Source organism: Fundulus heteroclitus, chromosome 21, assembly GCF_011125445.2.
Source record: "Fundulus heteroclitus isolate FHET01 chromosome 21, MU-UCD_Fhet_4.1, whole genome shotgun sequence".
Taxonomy (NCBI): Eukaryota; Metazoa; Chordata; class Actinopteri; order Cyprinodontiformes; family Fundulidae; genus Fundulus; species Fundulus heteroclitus.
The window spans coordinates 36,852,046-36,871,475 of record NC_046381.1 but is presented as its reverse complement, the minus strand read 5'-3'; the positions used below and the strand labels follow the sequence as shown (position 1 = coordinate 36,871,475).

The 19,430-nt window shown below is 44.3% G+C and overlaps 2 protein-coding genes across 3 annotated transcripts; one reads left to right on the top strand and one right to left on the bottom strand.

Annotated features, from left to right (window-relative positions):
- Window positions 1-1,504: 1,504 nt before the first annotated feature.
- Window positions 1,505-18,848, bottom strand: ngdn (neuroguidin, EIF4E binding protein). Of its 2 annotated transcripts, none has more exons than XM_012853386.3 (11): window positions 18,773-18,848; window positions 18,439-18,498; window positions 17,589-17,660; window positions 3,003-3,140; window positions 2,825-2,909; window positions 2,657-2,709; window positions 2,413-2,527; window positions 2,147-2,321; window positions 1,908-2,061; window positions 1,728-1,791; window positions 1,505-1,631 (listed from the first exon to the last, which is right to left on the bottom strand). In XM_012853386.3, the coding sequence occupies exons 1-11, from the start codon at window positions 18,791-18,793 to the stop codon at window positions 1,612-1,614; spliced, it is 957 nt and encodes a 318-aa protein (XP_012708840.2). In that variant the 5' UTR covers window positions 18,794-18,848; the 3' UTR covers window positions 1,505-1,611. The 2 variants fall into 2 exon arrangements, with proteins under 2 accessions (XP_012708840.2, XP_035981150.1); XM_036125257.1 differs by lacking the exons at window positions 1,505-1,631; window positions 1,728-1,791; window positions 1,908-2,061; ... (3 more) ...; window positions 2,825-2,909; window positions 3,003-3,140 and adding exons at window positions 14,695-14,736; window positions 14,827-14,890; window positions 15,008-15,161; ... (3 more) ...; window positions 15,929-16,013; window positions 16,099-16,236 and having other exon boundaries at window positions 18,773-18,793.
- On the top strand, window positions 4,636-12,444 carry LOC118556846 (polyadenylate-binding protein 2-like). Its single transcript, XM_036125304.1, has 6 exons — window positions 4,636-4,650; window positions 6,304-6,423; window positions 6,809-6,915; window positions 7,207-7,294; window positions 7,461-7,609; window positions 12,112-12,444. The coding sequence occupies exons 1-6, from the start codon at window positions 4,636-4,638 to the stop codon at window positions 12,305-12,307; spliced, it is 675 nt and encodes a 224-aa protein (XP_035981197.1). The 3' UTR covers window positions 12,308-12,444.
- Window positions 18,849-19,430: the final 582 nt, after the last annotated feature.

Below are 19,430 nucleotides of genomic sequence, written 5' to 3'. Positions count from 1 at the left end.
TTAACTCCCAAGGTTCGGTCAATCACTTCCAAGAATTATTTCTTCATGCAAGTAATTTAGAGTAATGGCCAAGAGAATTCATAGCATGAATGTGGCTGAATCTGTTACCAGAAATGTGTGTTTTGCGGGGGTTTTGTGGAGTTGAGTCAGTAGTCATCATTCTGCAAAAACAACAACCTGGTGGCTGTTATCTAAGGACAAAGGCAATAGATCTTTAAAGAAATTTACCAGAACTAGCAAGCAAAACAAGTCAGCTGTTCCAGACATTTTAAAGAACCGCCTTTAAGTTACTTTGATTAGGGGGCTATAGATCAGACAATCATGTTTAAAAATTAATACCCACACCAGAATTAAACTGAGCTTCAGCCAGAGAGTAATTAGCCTGTGAGTACTGCGACTACTAGAACATGCCTGAGCAAAACAAATATATAAGCCGACGATTTACCGCTCCCCCAAGGTCCGGTAGTATTAAATTATGATTCATAGGATCAATTATTCTTGCCAAAGAATTAACTGCCTTAAAGAAAAATACGATCTTTCCCCCCTCTGGGAATAGATGTGAGCAAAAAGTTAATTTTGAGTCAGGCAGTTGGTGGGGCAGCCCTTAAACGCTAAATTCTAGCCTGGGTACAGAGAAGCAGGGTGGCTCACACTTATGTGCAGTACTAATGGCCTTATAGCATACCAGTGATCATGGATCGGTTTTAGGTTGCATTTTAATAAGAATACCAATAAAAGTTAATGATACAATTTGCTGAAGTGAAACTGATATTGAGACGGCAACGACCTCCAAGCATCCCATAATGAGCACCTCACAGAGGTCAGATGTTGGTCAGCTAGCTTGCAACACAGATGTGAAGCAGAAACTGGTTAAAATACTAAAAGTGAGTAATAGGAACTAACACCTTTTCAGATTCAATTTCAATGTAATTTAAAGCTATAAAGATTTTTTTTTAGCAAATATTCACTTTGTCAGACACCAATATCTGGCTACCATTTCACCTTCGCCTGTTTCTAATGTTAAATAATTGCATTTAAACGTGTTTTGTTCCTTTAAGCTGAGGAAGCAGTTTTGTGTTTTACTTCTAGAAAGCATACTTTAAGTTTGATTGGATAATGCCACAAATATGAAGTGCATTGCATCTAAAATGCCAGTAAGCCTCCCCTCACTGGCTGTAACCCAGCGATGTGTGCCAAATCGCTGCTGTTGGCACTGTTAAGTGGAGCAGGCAGCAGAGGCCGTCATTAATCCTCGCCAACATCTGGATGGGTGTCCAGCAGCTGTTCATAGAGGTCTGCACGCGGTCACAATAGAAAAGGCTTCTCTGGTGAAAGCTTTAGTTCACGCACCTCATAGAAACGATAACTTAGATTGTGCCTGAAATAAAATTAACGCTAATGTGCTTGCCTCTTGTTTGGTGGATAAAGGAAACATGGCTGCCCTCTAGTGGTAATGCGATTGGACAGCAATCATTTCCCAACCAAATAGAAAAACACACGGAAAAGCAGTGATTTAGAGTTTATTACTTCAACACAACAGCAGATGTAAGAAATTGCATAAAAAAGGAAGATTTTTTTTTCATATTCTGATATTGAACACCACAGCTTGGCTTATTTGTGCTTCTTGAAGGCTGAAAAACAAAAAACAAAAAAAACAAAACAACTTAAAGTGAGTAATCTTAGCCCAGAAACCAAACCATTGGAGCCTACATTTTCAATACACTCACCTCTCCTTTTGGTTTTCTTTTTCATGATTTTCTTCTTTTTCTTCGGTCGAGCGGTTTCCCCGTCCTGGGGCAATAAAGAAAACAGGAACGCGTTAGAGCAGGCAGCTAAATAAAGAGAGCAAACCCGTACGCCATGAGCCACTCTGTCCGCGCTGTTCATCTGCTACCGTGAGAACGCACCTGTCCTCCTTCACCGCCGGTCAGGGCTGTGATGTCACTGAAGTGCGTGATGCCGCTCAGCTGGCCGGACATGGCCATCGTGCTCCTCTTCCTGGCGGTCCTCTCATGCTTCGGCATATTCAGACGCACCATCATGGACTCCTCGTAGTTTTTCCTGCGAGGAAGGGTTTGTCAGGCCTAACGAACTTAACACGGATCTCAGTGTTAACGATAAGGGGATAAAGGCAGCAAGTGTCAACCTGTGGAGCTCCTCTCGGCTCTCCCTCTCGCTCTGGAAGTCCCGCCTGTCCCGGATCTCCTCGGGAGCGTCGCTGTACTGCTGCCTCAGCTCCTGGATCACGGAGCTTCGGAGGGCGGCTCGCCGCTGCCGCTCCGCCTGAGCCTTCTTCCTGTCTGCTTCTGTCATGTCACCGTCTGAGAGGGAAAAAAGGGCCAGTTCAGCGTCTGAGTGTGGGAAATGATCCTGAAGCTGGCCCTCTCTGCTAAGCGAGACGAAGGACGTTACCGTAGTGCACCGGCGCAATCTTTGGCGGTATATATTTCCTGCCACTAGAGTGAGCTGCCCTCTTGTCGGAGGCTGCCTCGTTCGCTTCGTCTCCAGAGTCCTCCGATTCACTCAGCTAGACGATAAAACACAGGTATCAGTTTAAAAAACAGAAACTAAATCAGTTACACTCCAATAAATAGAGAAATGCGCATATTTCTTCATAAATTAAACTATTTAATGAGTCAAAAGTTGAACAACCTACCTTGCTGATGAGATTTTCAGGATTGGGACGCAGCTGCAGCGGGTCATTTTCAGCTGAGCTCATCAAAAAAAGGAGAAAACTATTAAAACCACGCAGCTGAAGCAGTAATAAGCCTTAACATGCGAACTTTCATTAAAGGGGAAGGAACAAAAAAACATATGTTTTTACTTAAGCTTCCAGTAACAGCTGTGCGGACCAGTTTATCAATCTGGTACTTCAGCTTGTGGTCTAGGGGTCGCATTTTCTCCAGTACCTTCATAAAAAAATAAATAATAATAATAATAAAAAGTCTACTCCAGGCAGACACAGGAAGTGCGGACCGGTGCCCCTTCGAGGATGTTCTTACGGTTCTGATCGCGACCACTCGGCTCAACGCGTCGCTGTCTTTTATCTTGCCTCCTTCGGTCTTGATGCCGATCAGATGGGTGAGGTCCTGAAGGTAGAAGAGCAGGAGGTTGTAGCGAAGGTCCAAGAAGGACAGACCCTGCGAGGGACGATTTGTTTTAAGAATCGCACCATTTTCAAAGAAAATCACACCAAGTATTTACAGCGCCTCGCAGAAGCATTTATGCGTAGGTCTTGTAACTTCTTCCACATTTTGCCACACTGAAACCACAATCTTTATTGGATTCTCCTCCGAAGCCCAACACAAGGCTGAGTGTAACTTCCTTATGGGAGAAAAAACAATCCACTGTTTTCTACTTTAACATAAAAATCCAAACAGTATGGTGTTGGTGTTCAGATCCTGGCACCGGTGGTGGCAGCATCATGCTGTGGGTGTTTCTTATTCAGAAATGGTATTTAAACATGTGTTGTGCATTTGTATCCAGAACGTTGCAGTCCGACCTCGTCCTGCCTCTACAGCCGTCTGTCACACCAGGAGACTCAGACCTTATCCATTCTTCTTTGCAGTACCGGTCTCACTAGGAATTGTATTTCCAAACATACTTAACTGGCTTTAGGTCTGGACTTTAATTGATCTAAACCGGGCGTATCCCCTAACAGAAGTTCTGAAATGAAACAAACTTTGCCCCACAGCACAGGCAGTTGGTGCAGATGGAGACTCTTCTTTTCCTTTACATATTTTTAATTCATGCAAAATTAATTCCTGACATTAAAATCTTCTTACAATGTAAAATTTTATGTATAAAGCAAAGTATTTGTCTATTAATAACCAGGCTTTTAGCATTCTCCTTAGTCCAATAGTTGATAGGACCACATCTATCCAGAAACTTTGACTCCTGTTGCAGAGAACGGACTGAATGTTCTCTCATTTTTGCAAATTTGCAAACTCAAAGCCTTCATTTTATGAGGCACACTTGGAGAAATCTTTGACTGGAGGATTTTGGACCACGTGACAAAATATTTGGACACCACTGATCTAAACCCTTCCATCGTAGTGCCGACCAGGTGTTTCGGGTTGATGTGCTGCTGGAAGGCGAACCTCCGCCTCAGTCTCATGTCCTTAGCGGCCTCCGACAGGTTTTCTTGCAGTGCTACTCTGTATTAAGCTCCATCAGCCCCCCCACCCCACCCCACACCCCACACTAAGCAGCCTGTAGAAAAGCATCCCTGCAGCGTGAGGCCATCTACCATGGTTATCCCGAAAGGGACTGAAGACATCTGTGCATCAACCTTAAGATTTTAGTTTATGACAAAGATGTTTCCCTTTTCCTTCCAAATGTTTTGGTTGTAATGTGACAAAATGTAAAAATAAAAAAGTTCAAGAGATGTTTAACTGAAATATGTTATTCATGCTGACAGGAGGTGGAGTGAATACGTTCACCAGATGATTTTTCTCTAACAAAATGCAGTGGAAGTTGAGCTGTTGGCACTTCTGCTCTGTTTAGATCTCATTAGAGCTGGTACTCTTGTGGTGGCGTGTAATGCCTTCGCTGTTGCAGATACAGGAGCTTTACACTGTCAAATGCCTTAGCATGTAGCATTAGCATAGCTGATTTAGTTTTCCTGTCTGCCTCATGGGGGAAGCTCCTGTGAGCAGCGCTTTTGGTTGTCAGGTCACACGTGGTTTAAAGCTTCCAGCAGCAGCTCATTGTGTTGGTCAGGTGAAGCTGATGGGAGCGTGGCGGCTCAGCCCTGGTTTCTGCAGCGTGTGACTACTTTGTCAATTTTTGATGCCGATGAATATCTTAGACTTAATGAGATGTCGACCATTTAGACAACCCTGCTTCTTTTAGTGTTTCAGTGGAAGGTAGAAAGAAGACAAAGACGTTATCGCCTTGTGGTGTTGGTAGTTACCACAATGACAAGCAGCCAACTGGAACGCGCTAAACTCAGGTTTGACCCCGGTGAGGGAGAACGCGTGGCTCTTCTTTTTTTTTTTTTAAGACCATAACCATGTCACAAAGATCCAAGACAAACGTCGGTTCAGCCATGATTGCAAACAAAGTTTTATGTTAAGTTATTAGAGGCAGATAAAGGAAGGATGAACGTGATTAAAAATGAACGCTGAATTTAATGTATGCCACCAAATTAAATGTTGTAGTAGGGATGGATAATAATTTAATAATCAGATTTTATCTGGACAATAATAAACTCTTTATTTCACAAACCAAAACAGAATTAATAGTTGAAACTGTTACTTTGTTACAAAAGCCTTTTTTTTTTCAAGTCTTATTGTTAAATGCTGATTTAATGAACTCACTTATGAAACTAACGTTCTTGGTTGGTGGTGTACTAGAGCGGTCTGGTCCATACTGGGCAAGTTTTACAAAAACACAATACAAATGCAACAAAAACCTTTAGGCTTTGTCCGTGTTCCACATCTTCTGTAGCGCTGCCTGTGGAACGGCAAAAACAGAAACCAGACCCATTATTGTCCAGCCTGTGTTTGGTCAATGTTGCCTTAAATCGAGGTGATTGAATGGAAACTCCGTGAAACGCTGCTGTTGCTTCACTTGTGACGTATTTACAGTGCTGCCTCGCTGAACTGGAGGCGTGCTTGGTGTGGTTGCCACGGTAAAGAAGACAAAGACGTAACTGATGCGGGGGAGAATGCGTTTCTACGGAGATGTCCTTTTTAGCGGTCCTGAAGTCTTGGTCAGGAGCACAGCCATGTGTCTTTGGGTTGATCTGATGAAGTGTCTGTCCCTACCAGAGGCTCACTTGGTAACTGAGACCATTATGGTCAGAGCTCAGGGAACGCCCAACACATAGTTTGGATCAATAAGCGGGGGGGGGGGGGGGGGGGGAGATCACATTTCCCGTGGTTATCGGCTCCGATAATGAAAGTTTTCCTGTGGCTCCAGGGATTTAATGACTCTGATACTAAACGGTCTCCTGTTAGATCACTGCTACACCAGAGAAGGTATGAAAGAAACCCAGGAGACAAATCTGTGTGCAGTAGTTTACTGAACCCTAATATTACTTGCACATCTCTGTTGTGTTCAATGTTCTAATAAATCAGACTTGGACTGTGTGAAAGCATCAGTAACTACATTTCAGATGTACTCTCTGAAAAAACCCGTCATTTAATCCCCTTCCTGCAGAAGGAGTTGTTTCTTTTAGATCATGAAAGAAAACTGGTGCAGAGTTTAGTTTGGGTAACGTCCTGTTGAGACAGGTTCTGATCACCTGTAGTTCAGCCTGCAGATCAACTCTTACGGTTCTGTTTCTGTCCCATCTAGTGGAGCTCGTCTGTTATCTCTCCTGCTGACTTGTTCTCCCTCCTGTCTCCAGTTGTTCCTGTCATCATGTCCATCGAGGAGAAGATGGAAGCAGATGGCAGATCTATTTATGTTGGCAATGTGAGTAACAGTCGCCGCCCCGTTTCTCTGTTCTACTTCTGTTCTAGTTAGAGGTGAGCTCCAAAAAAAACTCCAATCAAGAGGAAACGTCAGTTCCTATTGCGCCAACTAAAAGTCCACTTCCTTAATGTTTTCAGTGTAATTGTTGTTCATCTTTAAGTAGACCAGTAACTTCAACGCCATGAAGTTTTTTCTGTGATAAAGCTGAAAACTTTAAGTTGGGCCCTTTGGACTGCTGGTGAATTGGAGCTTGTGATTGGGTCCAAAGGGCGGCGTGTAACGCTTTCATATCTTTACTTGTTGGTAACACAGCTGCTCACGGCGTATGACGTACTCCTGTCTACCTCCTACGTATTTGGTAAATCTCTCCATTTTCTCTCACCAGGTGGATTATGGCGCCACGGCAGAGGAGCTGGAGGCTCACTTTCATGGCTGTGGTTCAGTAAACAGAGTCACCATTCTATGTGACAAATACACAGGGCATCCCAAGGGGTAAGAAGCCGTCTCATCGTTGCAATGCAGGTTGCAATGTTTGAAATGATGCATGGACAAATTACTTTAGCGAGAAATGTAAACGCTCAAGTTTAGAGTTTGTCTGGAGCCAGATGGGTAATTTTCTTTTCTTCAACAGAAGCCTCTTATAGAGGTTTCAGTTCCTGTTTGTTTAAAGCCAGAGGTCTGGTGAAAATAGAACCAGTTTATTATAACATCATTTAAGTTTCTTTGACTTCTTGCATTTGGGTTGTTGTTGTTGCAGCTAAGCCGCGGTTTCTCTCCTCGTAGGTTTGCTTATATCGAGTTTGCAGACAAAGAGTCTGTCAGGACAGCGATGGCTCTGGATGAATCCCTTTTCAGAGGAAGACAGATAAGGGTAAGACACTTTCACTTTGATCAGGGTAGCGCAGAAATTCACCTTAAATCCATCGTCACCCATGTGACCAAAACTACCTGCATTATTGTGGTGAAACACCTTAAGCTGCTGCTGGGCCGTTCTTAAACGATCTGAAACCAGTGACTTAAACCCAAACTGTCTGCAGGTGGGAGCCAAGAGAACGAACAGACCGGGCATCAGCACCACAGACCGCGGTTTTCCACGGGGCCGGTTCCGATCACGGGGAAACTTCTCCTCGCGTGCACGATACTACACTGGTTACCAGCCGCCCAGAGGCAGAGGACGGGCCTTCAGGTGAGCTGCTGTCGGGGCCCCTAGTATGTGGTCCAGGGGAGCCTTAGCCTCATGGTTTGACCCGTCAGTACAGAACCACAGCCAGTCAGCGCACAGCGTCAGGCCTCAGTTCAAAGGACTTTACTTAAAGTGTAAGAACAGAGACTGTAAAATATCCATTTAGCTGACAGACGACTCATTCATTATGAGTTTATCAGATCAGGGGTCTGCAGCCCAGAGCCGTGGTGGCCCTCGCTCCAGCTGAATAAAAATCATTTACAGCCCCAAAAATTACCGCCTGATGAAGAAAGACAAGTTAAAAATGACCTGATATTTCCTAAAGTAGATATCGATCAAAAATTATAGAGCTGCCATTTTATTTCTATTTTTTAGGTTTCACAATAAAGGCAAACATAAAACCGTTAACAGAAGTTACTACATTTTTTTTTTTCCTATAGTATGTATGTGGGAAAATATGTTAAAAAAAAGCTTATAGTTTCCATCCTAGTGGTTAGAAAAATAGAGCAGAGAATATTATACTGATTCTGTTTGTGTCCTTCTGTGGTAGAAGTTCACTGCAATTATTCCATTAAACAGCTAAACGCTGCACTTATTAGATCAGTATTTAAAAACATTAGTATATTTATCATATTTAGATAAAGTTTTTTGGGGGGGCCAAAGAGCCGCAGGTTGCAGACCCCTGGCTTAGAAGATTTGGCAGAAAACAGTTTTAATGCTCTACGTATATTTGAAAAACAAATCCTGCGAGTAAAACAGCTGCAGATAGAAAGTTGTAGTAGAGGTCTGATGGCGACTAGCTGAGAAGCCCCTCATGGTGCAGCCATGCTTTCAGACGTGCTAATAAACCTCCTCACACGGCTGCAGTCTCAGGGCCGTGTTAATTCACTGCATACATTCATTCAGTGGCAGCCAGTCTGGCTTCTATCTTAGGTTTGTAAGAGAAAATGTCTGCTCCTCAAGGTCAGACTCTAATCAGCCACTCCCACACATACCATGAAACCCTAACCCTGCCAGCTCCTCGCAGGGATTTGGCCGCGCCGCTGAAAGGCTCAGAGGCCTTGGATAAGAGCAGGAACACTGACACTAACGGATAGGACCTCAGCTTTCATTAAATTACTGATTTAGTGTGAGGTAAAAAAAAGAGCTGCACAGAACCCCTTCCTCCTAAATCAGCAGCTTGGCCAGTGTCGTAATCTCCCCAGAGAACGGCAGACAGCGTTGCTCCAGTCGACCCGGAGCCCGTCTGCTAGCTCCATTAGCTCTTTCTCACCGCTGCTGCTGGCCGCCTGAGCCACATGGAGCATTTCACCAGTGCTGTGTCTTGTTGTGCTTAAATATCTGCATCAAAATCTTTGCATGGAGCTGCTGGAAGCTTGGGAAGCTGTTCGGTTTGTAGCCGTGATCGTGACGACTGACCGCTCTGATTGGCTTTGTTTTCTAGATTTACCAGGACTGTGGATTCTATGCTTTGTTCCCAGCTAACGCCTCATCTGCTGCGTGGTGATGGTGTTAAAGGATTATGGAGCTAAATGATGGCATTGGTATCGTTCCAACCTGACGGTAACCAGGCGTGGCTAATGACCCTGAGATGGCAGCATATCCAGATTTAAAACCATGGTGCAGAACAGAAAAGACTGTAATACTACTGCTGTGGAGGTTTCCATCCACAGGAGGTGTGGGTTAGTCTGGAAACTTGAAGTCTGGGCGTGGGTGGCGCCTCCTAGTGGTCCGCCACACTGCTACTAAAACAATACTACATATTGATCATCGGTCCCAATAATGTTGGCAACAGAAGGTTTGTAATTGCAGTGGCTGTATTTCACTGTGTAATATTGCAGTGGCAGAAGTGCTTGGATGCAGTTGTCTGGAATATTTCTGCCGCTGATCTCATCAGTGCTGCCGCGTCTCAGCGGGAGGCTTTCCTGTTGTCCTGCAGCGGTGGGCCTGCAACTTGTTTAAGTCTTTATGGCGGAGAGTAAGAGTGGCTGAACAGTAAAATGCAGATGTGCCATTCTGACAGCTTTATATTTCACTGTAAATTATGACCTTTGGGAAACAAACTGTTAAAGTTCGTCTTGTCTTAGTTCAACTTTAGTCTGGTAACGTCAGATATCATCCCTGAGAGCAGCCGCCTGTTCTCCACAAACCAATCTGTTTTCAGTAAAATCAGTGCTGAGTGGTTCTGCTCAGCGTTACTTTGGACTAAAAGTGATGGCCGCCGTCTGGGACGGGATGCTGGGTCCAGCGGGGCGGTGTGTGTCCACGACAACGCGGCGCTTCTCTGCATGCTAAATGACGTAAACGCTGACTGATGCAGATTTGGCCGCTTTTAGTTGCTGGTTAAACTCCGTATTCTGGAGGGTTTCTCTTTAGTGTGAGCAGGGCAGAGATCGCTCTTGTGGGGAAATGGTGTAGCAGCAACAGGTGGGGGCGGGGCAGCGTTGCATTACTCCATGCTTTGTACAGTTAGAATAGTCGTTCCAGCATGTTTCTTTCTGCCGTCTTTATAAAAAGGATTTAAAACTTTGGCACACCTTGATACCAGAACCAGAGCAGAGCGAGGATCACTTCCACATTCTCATGATTGTCTTCCCGAGTATCTGCAGTGAAAAGCCAAGATTTTGATGCCCAACAGTATTGATGATGTAGTTTGCGTGCTTGTTGTCTCTTCTTGTCTGGTTTTTCTGCATGAACATGACCCCCCCCCTCCCTCCCTCCTCCCTCCTCCACTCACACCACACACACTCATCAGTTCAGTCTCAGCTGCACAGCGCTCACTCCCAGAAACCAGGGTTCATTACTGCAGCCTGACCGCAGCATCTGGCCTGTCAACCAGTGGACCTGCAGTCCCAGTGTGACCCGTTTGTGCCGTCTGTGTGACTGAGAGAGCAGAGCTGATGTGTGCAGCGCTCTGCCTGGCATCAGTGTGTGTGTGTGTGTGTGTGTCACGTTGTGTGTTTGTGAGTGTGGGATGCTGCTGCAGTTGTGAGTCCTGCCCACCAGTTGTCTGTGGAAGTGGATGTCAGGGGGTTTATGTGTGGTGCTGTTTGTCCTCACGGTCTTTCCCCACAGTGACCCCCCCCCCAGAGGAGACTCTCGCACAGAGAGACACAGAGAGAGAGAAAGAGGGAGAGTGCCATTGCTTTCCCCTCACAGCCCAACACTTAACGTTCTCACTCCATATCTGCAAAAACAATTTTCCTCCCTTTTTTTTCTTTTTGTTTTTTTTGTAAAAGCTGCTTCCAGCTGATTTCAACACTAGCCTATCCTTCCACACTGATTTAAAGCGAAGCCTGTCGATTTTTAGTCATTTACAGTTTACGTCTAGGACTGAATTCAGATCTTTTTTCCTGCCCTCACACACTCTCACATTTCTATATTATCACACCAGGAAATTGGTGTCCAAACAGAAAAAAATCTCACCCTCTTTTTCTCTCTCTTTTCCAGGGCCCGAGGGCGAACATCATCGTGGTATTCCCCTTACTAAACACCCCCCCCTCCCCCCCAGTACTCCCTTATTATCAGTCCTCCCCTCCCATCTCTGTACCATTTTTAAAACATGCACGCACACATGCACACACAACAAAAGTCCTCCCCTTCCCTCCCCACAAAAAAAGAAGAAACCACAGAGGAGAGGATAAAAAAAGACAAAAAATGGAGAAAAAAAACAAAAAAAAAACAAACCCTCTCCTGGACAGAGAGACTGGCTGGCCGCAGTGTGAGATTGTGTGAGAGCGTGCGTGTGCAGAGCTTGATGCGGTCACACCTGGTAAGGTAAAGCTTGGTTGGCCATTGGTGGGGTGGGGGGGGGGGGGTACAGGGGCAGTCGCCTGTTGGTTTTTGTTTGTTTTTGAAGAGGGGGGGTTAAAAAGATGGAATCTCAGGCTGCAGATGTGTCTCCTTTGGTCTGGCTGTGACCTACTGCTTTCACACCATCACCAGTACAGCCCACCCACTCACCTTCCACCGCCATCCAAAATAATGGGAGGGGAAAACAGAGGGGAAAAAAAGGGAGGGAGGGAAAGAAGAAGAAAAGTTACTGTTCAATGTGTTGGTAGCGCATCAGCGTAAAACGTGTTTGTTGTTGCAATTCTGTCGTTTGGAGTTTGTCACCCCCCCCCCCCCCCCCCCCCCCCCTTTACCCTCTGAACCCCTTTTGTGTCCGTTTTCTGCCTCTCACACCTGCTCCCCTCCCTCTTTGTTTTTGTTTTTTATATATATAATGCACGTTTCCTGCATTTTAGTTTTTATTTATGGTTTAATTCCTAATCCCTGGATAGTGATGGGTTGACTTTTTTTTCCCCCATCCTACTTTTTTGTAGATGAGGTAATTTTGTTTTGCTACAGTCTTCCCCGTGTATTTTTATTTTTAAACCCACCCTCCTTCAGTTTCCTCCCCCCTCCTCCCTCTGAGCACCTTGTCCATCGCTCCACACCCCCACCTCCTCCTGTCCCCCCCCCCCTCCTCTCTCTGTATATTAGACCACTTCTTGTCGTTTCAGGTTTCAAGACCAGTGGAGGCTGACATCCCCTCCCCAGGTGGCGCCGGCCCCCCCCACCGTCTCCGCAGCATCTCTGTCTCTCTCCGCTCCCGCTATGCACACTCACCCCATCCTGTCGGTGTGGGGGGGCGGGGGAGGGGGGCAGGGCGACCACAGGCCCACCGCGGGGGGCATTTACTACAACAGCAAACGCTGACGATGCTTTTTAACTAACACTTTCGAGAGAAAAAAACGTAAAAAAAAAAATACCCCGTCACACATCGTCCACAAACAGACATACACACCTAACCAAACACACGGCAGTACTGACGGCCAGCCAAGCCAACACATGATTTCTACACAGAGCTGAAGCCAACGATAGCAGAGTGGCAGACAGGCTAGTCTGTGCCAGAGGGGAGAGATGAGGGATGGTTCATTATCAGGGCGTGTGTCTGGAGGGCGCCCCCTTTCTCTGACTCGGCGCAGTGCAGTCACGGCTTGTTTGAGAGAGAGGCTGCTGAGCTAACAGCATTGATTTCAATTGAAGAGTGGGCTGGAGCTGTTTTAGGGTGGGGAAAGTCAGGGGGTGGGGTTTGTCTGGAGACCTTTTTTGTTTCTTTTCCTTTTTAATTCTTCCGAAGAGAAAAAAAAAAAAGAGGGGGGAATGGGGTTTGAACAAATGTTTTGCTTTTTTTATTTTTATTTTTAACCCATGAGTCTGTAATTAGGAGGAAAAAAAAAATAAAGACATTGTGTAAAAATGAAACTGCCTTGGTTTTTCTGTTATGTTTTGAGATGTTTAGTCATGGATTTTATGCCTTCCTGTAGTTCCTCGTTGGAAACTTGAGGGAAGAAATGACTTGGCGTGACTCTGTTGATCAGCTCAGACCTGATGAAGCCAAAACATTTTCTACATAATCAGACAATTCATTATTTATCATAGGCTCAGTGTTATAAAGAGCAAGTTTTAACTGCATTTACCCATGTATTTTAGATTCTTTAATTACATTTGTATTAACATTTTAACTCCCAAGGTTCGGTCAATCACTTCCAAGAATTATTTCTTCATGCAAGTAATTTAGAGTAATGGCCAAGAGAATTCATGGCATGAATGTGGCTGAATCTGTTACCAGAAATGTGTTTTGTGGGGGTTTTGTTGAGTCGGTAGTCCTCATTCTGCAAAACAACAACCTGGTGGCTGTTATCTAAGGACAAAGGCAATAGATCTTTAAAGAAATTTACCAGAACCAGCAAGCAAAACAAGTCAGATGTTCCAGACATTTTAAAGAACCGCCTTTAAGTTACTTTGATTAGGGGGCTATAGATGAGACAATCATGTTTAAAAATTAATACACACACCAGAAAGAAGCTAATGAGCTTCAGCCAGAGAGTAATTAGCCTGTGAGTACTGCGACTACTAGAAGATGCCTGAGCAAAACCAATATATAAGCCGACGATTTACCGCTCCCCCAAGGTCCGGTAGTATTAAATAATGATTCATAGGATCAATTCTTGCCAAAGAATTAACTGTCTTAAAGAAAAATACGATCTTTCCCCCCTCCGGAAATAGATGTGAGCAAAAAGTTAATTTTGAGTCAGGCAGTTGGTGGGGCAGCCCTTAAACGCTGAATTCTAGCCTGGGTACAGAGAAGCAGGGTGGCTCACACTTATGTGCAGTACTAATGGCCTTATAGCATACCAGTGATCATGGATCGGTTTTAGGTTTCATTTTAATACTAATAAAAGATAATGATGCATTTTGCTGAAGTGAAACTGATATTGAGACGGCAACGACCCCAGGCATCCCATAATGTGCAATGAGCACCTCACAGGGGTCAGATGTTGGTCAGCTAGCTTGCAACGCAGATGTGAAGCAGAAACTGGTTAAAATACTAAAAGTGAGTTATAGGAAATCCTAACACCTTTTCAGATTCAATTTCAATGTAATTTAAAGCTATAAAGATTTTTTAGCAAAGATTCACTTTGTCAGACACCACATCTGGCTACCATTTCACCTTCGCCTGTTTCTAATGTTAATTCAATAATTGCATTTAAACGTGTTTTGTTCCTTTAATCTCAGGAAGCAGTATTGTTTTACTTCTAGAAAGCATACTTTAAGTTTGATATGATAATGCCACAAATATGAAGTGCATTGCATCTAAAATGCCAGTAAGCCTCCCCACACTGGCTGTAACCCAGCGATGTGGGCCAAATCGCTGCTGTTGGCACTGTTAAGTGGAGCAGGCAGCGGAGGCCGTCATTAATCCTCGCCAACATCTGGATGGGTGTCCAGCAGCTGTTCATAGAGGTCTGCACGCGGTCACAATAGAAAAGGCTTCTCTGGTGAAAGCTTTAGTTCACGCACCTCATAGAAATGATAACTTAGATTGTGCCTGAAATAAAATTAACGCTAATGTGCTTGCCTCTTGTTTGGTGGATAAAGGAAACATGGCTGCCCTCTAGTGGCAATGCGATTGGACAGCAATAATTTCCCAACCAAGTAGAAAAACACACGGAAAAGCAGTGATTTAGAGTTTATTACTTCAACACAACAGCAGATGTAAGAAATTGCATAAAAAAGGAAGATTTTTTTTTCATATTCTTATATTGAACACCACAGCTTGGCTTATTTGTGCTTCTTGAAGGCTGAAAAAAAACAAAAAAAAAAAAAAATTAAAGTGAGTAATCTTAGCCCAGAAACCAAACCATTGGAGCCTACATTTTCAATACACTCACCTCTCCTTTTGGTTTTCTTTTTCATGATTTTCTTCTTTTTCTTCGGTCGAGCGGTTTCCCCGTCCTGGGGCAATAAAGAAAACAGGAACGCGTTAGAGCTGGCGGCTAAATAAAAGAGAGCAAACCTGTACGCCATGAGCCACTCTGTCCGCGCTGTTCATCTGCTACCGTGAGAACGCACCTGTCCTCCTTCACCGCCGGTCAGGGCTGTGATGTCACTGAAGTGCGTGATGCCGCTCAGCTGGCCGGACATGGCCATCGTGCTCCTCTTCCTGGCGGTCCTCTCATGCTTCGGCATATTCAGACGCACCATCATGGACTCCTCGTAGTTTTTCCTGCGAGGAAGGGTTTGTCAGGCCTAACGAACTTAACACGGATCTCAGTGTTAACGATAAGGGGATAAAGGCAGCAAGTGTCAACCTGTGGAGCTCCTCTCGGCTCTCCCTCTCGCTCTGGAAGTCCCGCCTGTCCCGGATCTCCTCGGGAGCGTCGCTGTACTGCTGCCTCAGCTCCTGGATCACGGAGCTTCGGAGGGCGGCTCGCCGCTGCCGCTCCGCCTGAGCCTTCTTCCTGTCTGCTTCTGTCATGTCACCGTCTGAGAGGGAAAAAAGGGCCAGTTCAGCGTCTGAGTGTGGGAAATGATCCTGAAGCTGGCCCTCTCTGCTAAGCGAGACGAAGGACGTTACCGTAGTGCACCGGCGCAATCTTTGGCGGTACATATTTCTTGCCACTAGAGTGAGCTGCCCTCTTGTCGGAGGCTGCCTCGTTCGCTTCGTCTCCAGAGTCCTCCGATTCACTCAGCTAGACGATAAAACACACAGGTAGCAGTTTAAAAAAACAAAAACTAAATCAGTTACACTCCAATAAATAGAGAAATGCGCATATTTCTTCATAAATTAAACTATTTAATGAGTCAAAAGTTGAACAACCTACCTTGCTGATGAGATTTTCAGGATTGGGACGCAGCTGCAGCGGGTCATTTTCAGCTGAGCTCATCAAAAAAAGGAGAAAACTATTAAAACCACGCAGCTGAAGCAGTAATAAGCCTTAACATGCGAACTTTCATTAAAGGGGAAGGAACAAAAAAAACATATGTTTTTACTTAAGCTTCCAGTAACAGCTGTGCGGACCAGTTTATCAATCTGGTACTTCAGCTTGTGGTCTAGCGGTCGCATTTTCTCCAGTACCTTCATAAAAACAATAATAAATAAAAAGTCTACTCCAGGCAGACACAGGAAGTGCGGACCGGTGCCCCTTCGAGGATGTTCTTACGGTTCTGATCGCGACCACTCGGCTCAAGGCGTCGCTGTCTTTTATCTTGCCTCCTTCAGTTTTGATGGTGATCAGATGGGTGAGGTCCTGAAGGTAGAAGAGCAGGAGGTTGTAGCGAAGGTCCAAGAAGGACAGACCCTGCAAGGGACGATTTGTTTTAAGAATCACAGCATTTTGAAAGAAAAACACACCAAGTATTTACAGCGCCTCGCAGAAGCATTTATGCGTAGGTCTTGTTACTTCTTCCACATTTTGCCACACTGAAACCACAATCTTTATTGGATTCTCCTCCAAAGCCCAACACAAGGCTGAGTGTAACTTCCTTATGGGAGAAAAACAATCCACCGTTTTCTTCTTTAACATAAAAATCCAAACAGTAAGGTGTTGGTGTTCAGATCCTGGCACCGGTGGTGGCAGCATCATGCTGTGGGTGTTTGTTATTCAGAAATGGTATTTAAACATGTGTTGTGCATTTGTATCCAGAACGTTGTAGTCAGACCTGGTCCTGCCTCTACAGCCTTCGGTCACACCAGGAGACTCAGACCTTATCCATTCTTCTTTGCAGTACTGGTCCCACTAGGAATTGTATTTCCAAACATACTTAACTGGCTTTAGGTCTGGACTTTAATTGATCTAAACCGGGCGTGTCCAAAGTGTGGCCCCTAACAGAAGTTCTGAAATGAAACAAACTTTGCCCCACAGCACGGGCGGTTGGTGCAGATGGAGACTTTCTTTTTTCCCCTCCTTTACATAGTTTTAATTCATGAAAAATTATTTCTGACATTAAAATCTTCTTACAATGTAAAATGCTATGTTTAAAGCAAAGTATTTGTCTATTAATAACCAGGCTTTTAGCATTCTCCTTAGTCCAATAGTTGATAGGACCACATCTATCCAGAAACTTTGACTCCTACTGCAGAGAGCAGACTGAATGTTCTCTCATTTTTGCAAATTTGCAAACTCAAAGCCTTCATTTTATGAGGCACACTTGGAGAAATCTTTGACTGGAGGATTTTGGTCCACGTGACAAAATATTTGGACACCACTGATCTAAACCCTTCCACTGTAGTGCCGACCAGGTGTTTCGGGTTGATGTGCTGCTGGAAGGCGAACCTCCGCCTCAGTCTCATGTCCTTAGCGGCCTCCGACAGGTTTTCTTGCAGTGCTACTCTGTATTAAGCTCCATCAGCCCCCCCACCCCACCCCACACCCCACACTAAGCAGCCTGTAGAAAAGCATCCCTGCAGCGTGAGGCCATCTACCATGGTTATCCCGAAAGGGACTGAAGACATCTGTGCATCAACCTTAAGATTTTAGTTTATGACAAAGATGTTTCCCTTTTCCTTCCAAATGTTTTGGTTGTAATGTGACAAAATGTAAAAATAAAAAAGTTCAAGAGATGTTTAACTGAAATATGTTATTCATGCTGACAGACGTCGGTCCTACAGTAATGCATGCTTTTTTTGAGGACCCCACTAATGTTTTATTACCTTTGAAGTCTTGAACGCTCCATCCTTGACTTTAGTCAACAGCTCACGGACATGGCTGGTTACCGATGCTACCTAAAGTAAAAAAAAAAAGAAAAAAGAAAAAAAGAAAGGACAATTCATCATCTGTGACAAATCACCATAGCAACAGGAGCAGCAACAGCTAAGAGCTCTGATCCACTGGAAAGCGGCCACTTCTATTTGCTCACACACTATAAATGCTATTTTAGAGGGCATCCTGAGAACAGTGTTGCCAGATTGGGCGGTTTCCACCCTAACTGGCCGGTTTTCATTTTTATTTTGAGGGTATAATTTGCTTGGGGCGGGAGGACAAAATTTGGGTGGATTTAGAGTCAACTTATTAACGCCATAATTTTTATCATTACTCATTGGTTCATAGCAACTATTGGGGAAATTTGACTCAACCACAAATCACAGTGGACTGTATTATAGTTCAGAGGAGTAAGTTCAGCGTTCAGATGTTCAGCCCTGCAGCCAACAGTGGATTTTGTAATAAAAGTAAGAAATCAGACCGACCATAGTAAATTACATTATTCTTTTAAATGTTGTGTAAGCTTTGCCGTGTTCATGTGTGCATTGGATTTGTTGCTGTGTTGTGTGGTCTTCAGAAAAAGGACTCTGGGCGGGTTTTGTTGGATTGCAGCTTTCACAAACGCACAGTATTAATGTGCATTCAGGCCCACCCTTACAGTAAATGTAGTATTATTAGATCACAGAATAGAGCCGCATGTGATGCATTATGTGGTTCTGCTGAAGGGACCACTAAAGCTGAGGCCGCAGAATAATCTCCATTCATGTGGGTCTGCATCATTAAACCAACCCGGTGCCTCACCTGCTCTGTGAGATTATTCAGCAGCTGCACAGCTTTAGGCAAATCGCTCTCGATCAGATCCTGTAAGACAATAAATAAATAAATAAATAAATACATCCTATACATGTCAGAGAAAACAACTAGAAAAAAAGAAAAAAAAAACATGGTAACGCTGAATGGTAGCAGGAGACCAACAGGGTTCTTCTCCGTAAACTGCGTAGTCAGATCTTTTCAAATCAAATCAAGTCTCCAACATTACAGACACCGTCGGTATAAACAGCGTTCAATGATGTAATTCGACGCGTTGTAAGGAAAGAAAAATAACTAGATAAGCAGCAGAGCTGTTTTTACTCACGTTGTCAACAGGAGCAGCCATTTTAACTTCGCTCGATCTACGGAAGCCGCGGGGAGACAGAAGAACTGGAGCCGCGTTCGCTGTAATGAGGGGAGCAAATGAAATGTTGGAAAGTTCTCACTTAAAAATGTTTTGGCTGTAAAATAAAGCAGGTCTGTGTCATTTTAGGTCACTTTAGTTTACTTATTTGGGGGTTTTCGGCCGTATATCACCATGATGCATTTTAAGGGGTATCCCACCCCCCCCCCCCACCCCCATAATAGTATATTAACTACAACACAACTTCCCAACCATCCATTCTCTAAGAAAAGAAAAAGAAGTGTATTTTTGTTTTTCCTCTCAAACATTTCAAAGGCTGCATCAAGGTAAATAACGTATTCACTTCCAGCGCGCCCACATCCTGTTAAACTGAATTTTTTTTTCAAAATCCATTGACGAGAGGCTCTTTAAGACAGCTGGACCGTATCCAGAAAAATGATGGTGAAACTCTCTTTTCTTTCTGTGTCTCAATAACAGGCAATTTTGCCCAATATGTACAGTATGTCGGAGCCACTTGTTCTATGATGACATGCCTGTGTGTTCATTTGCCTATTCGCTGTTTTATTGTATTTCCTCCTTCACATCTGTGTCCAAAAGAATAAAACAAGAGAGGAAGAAT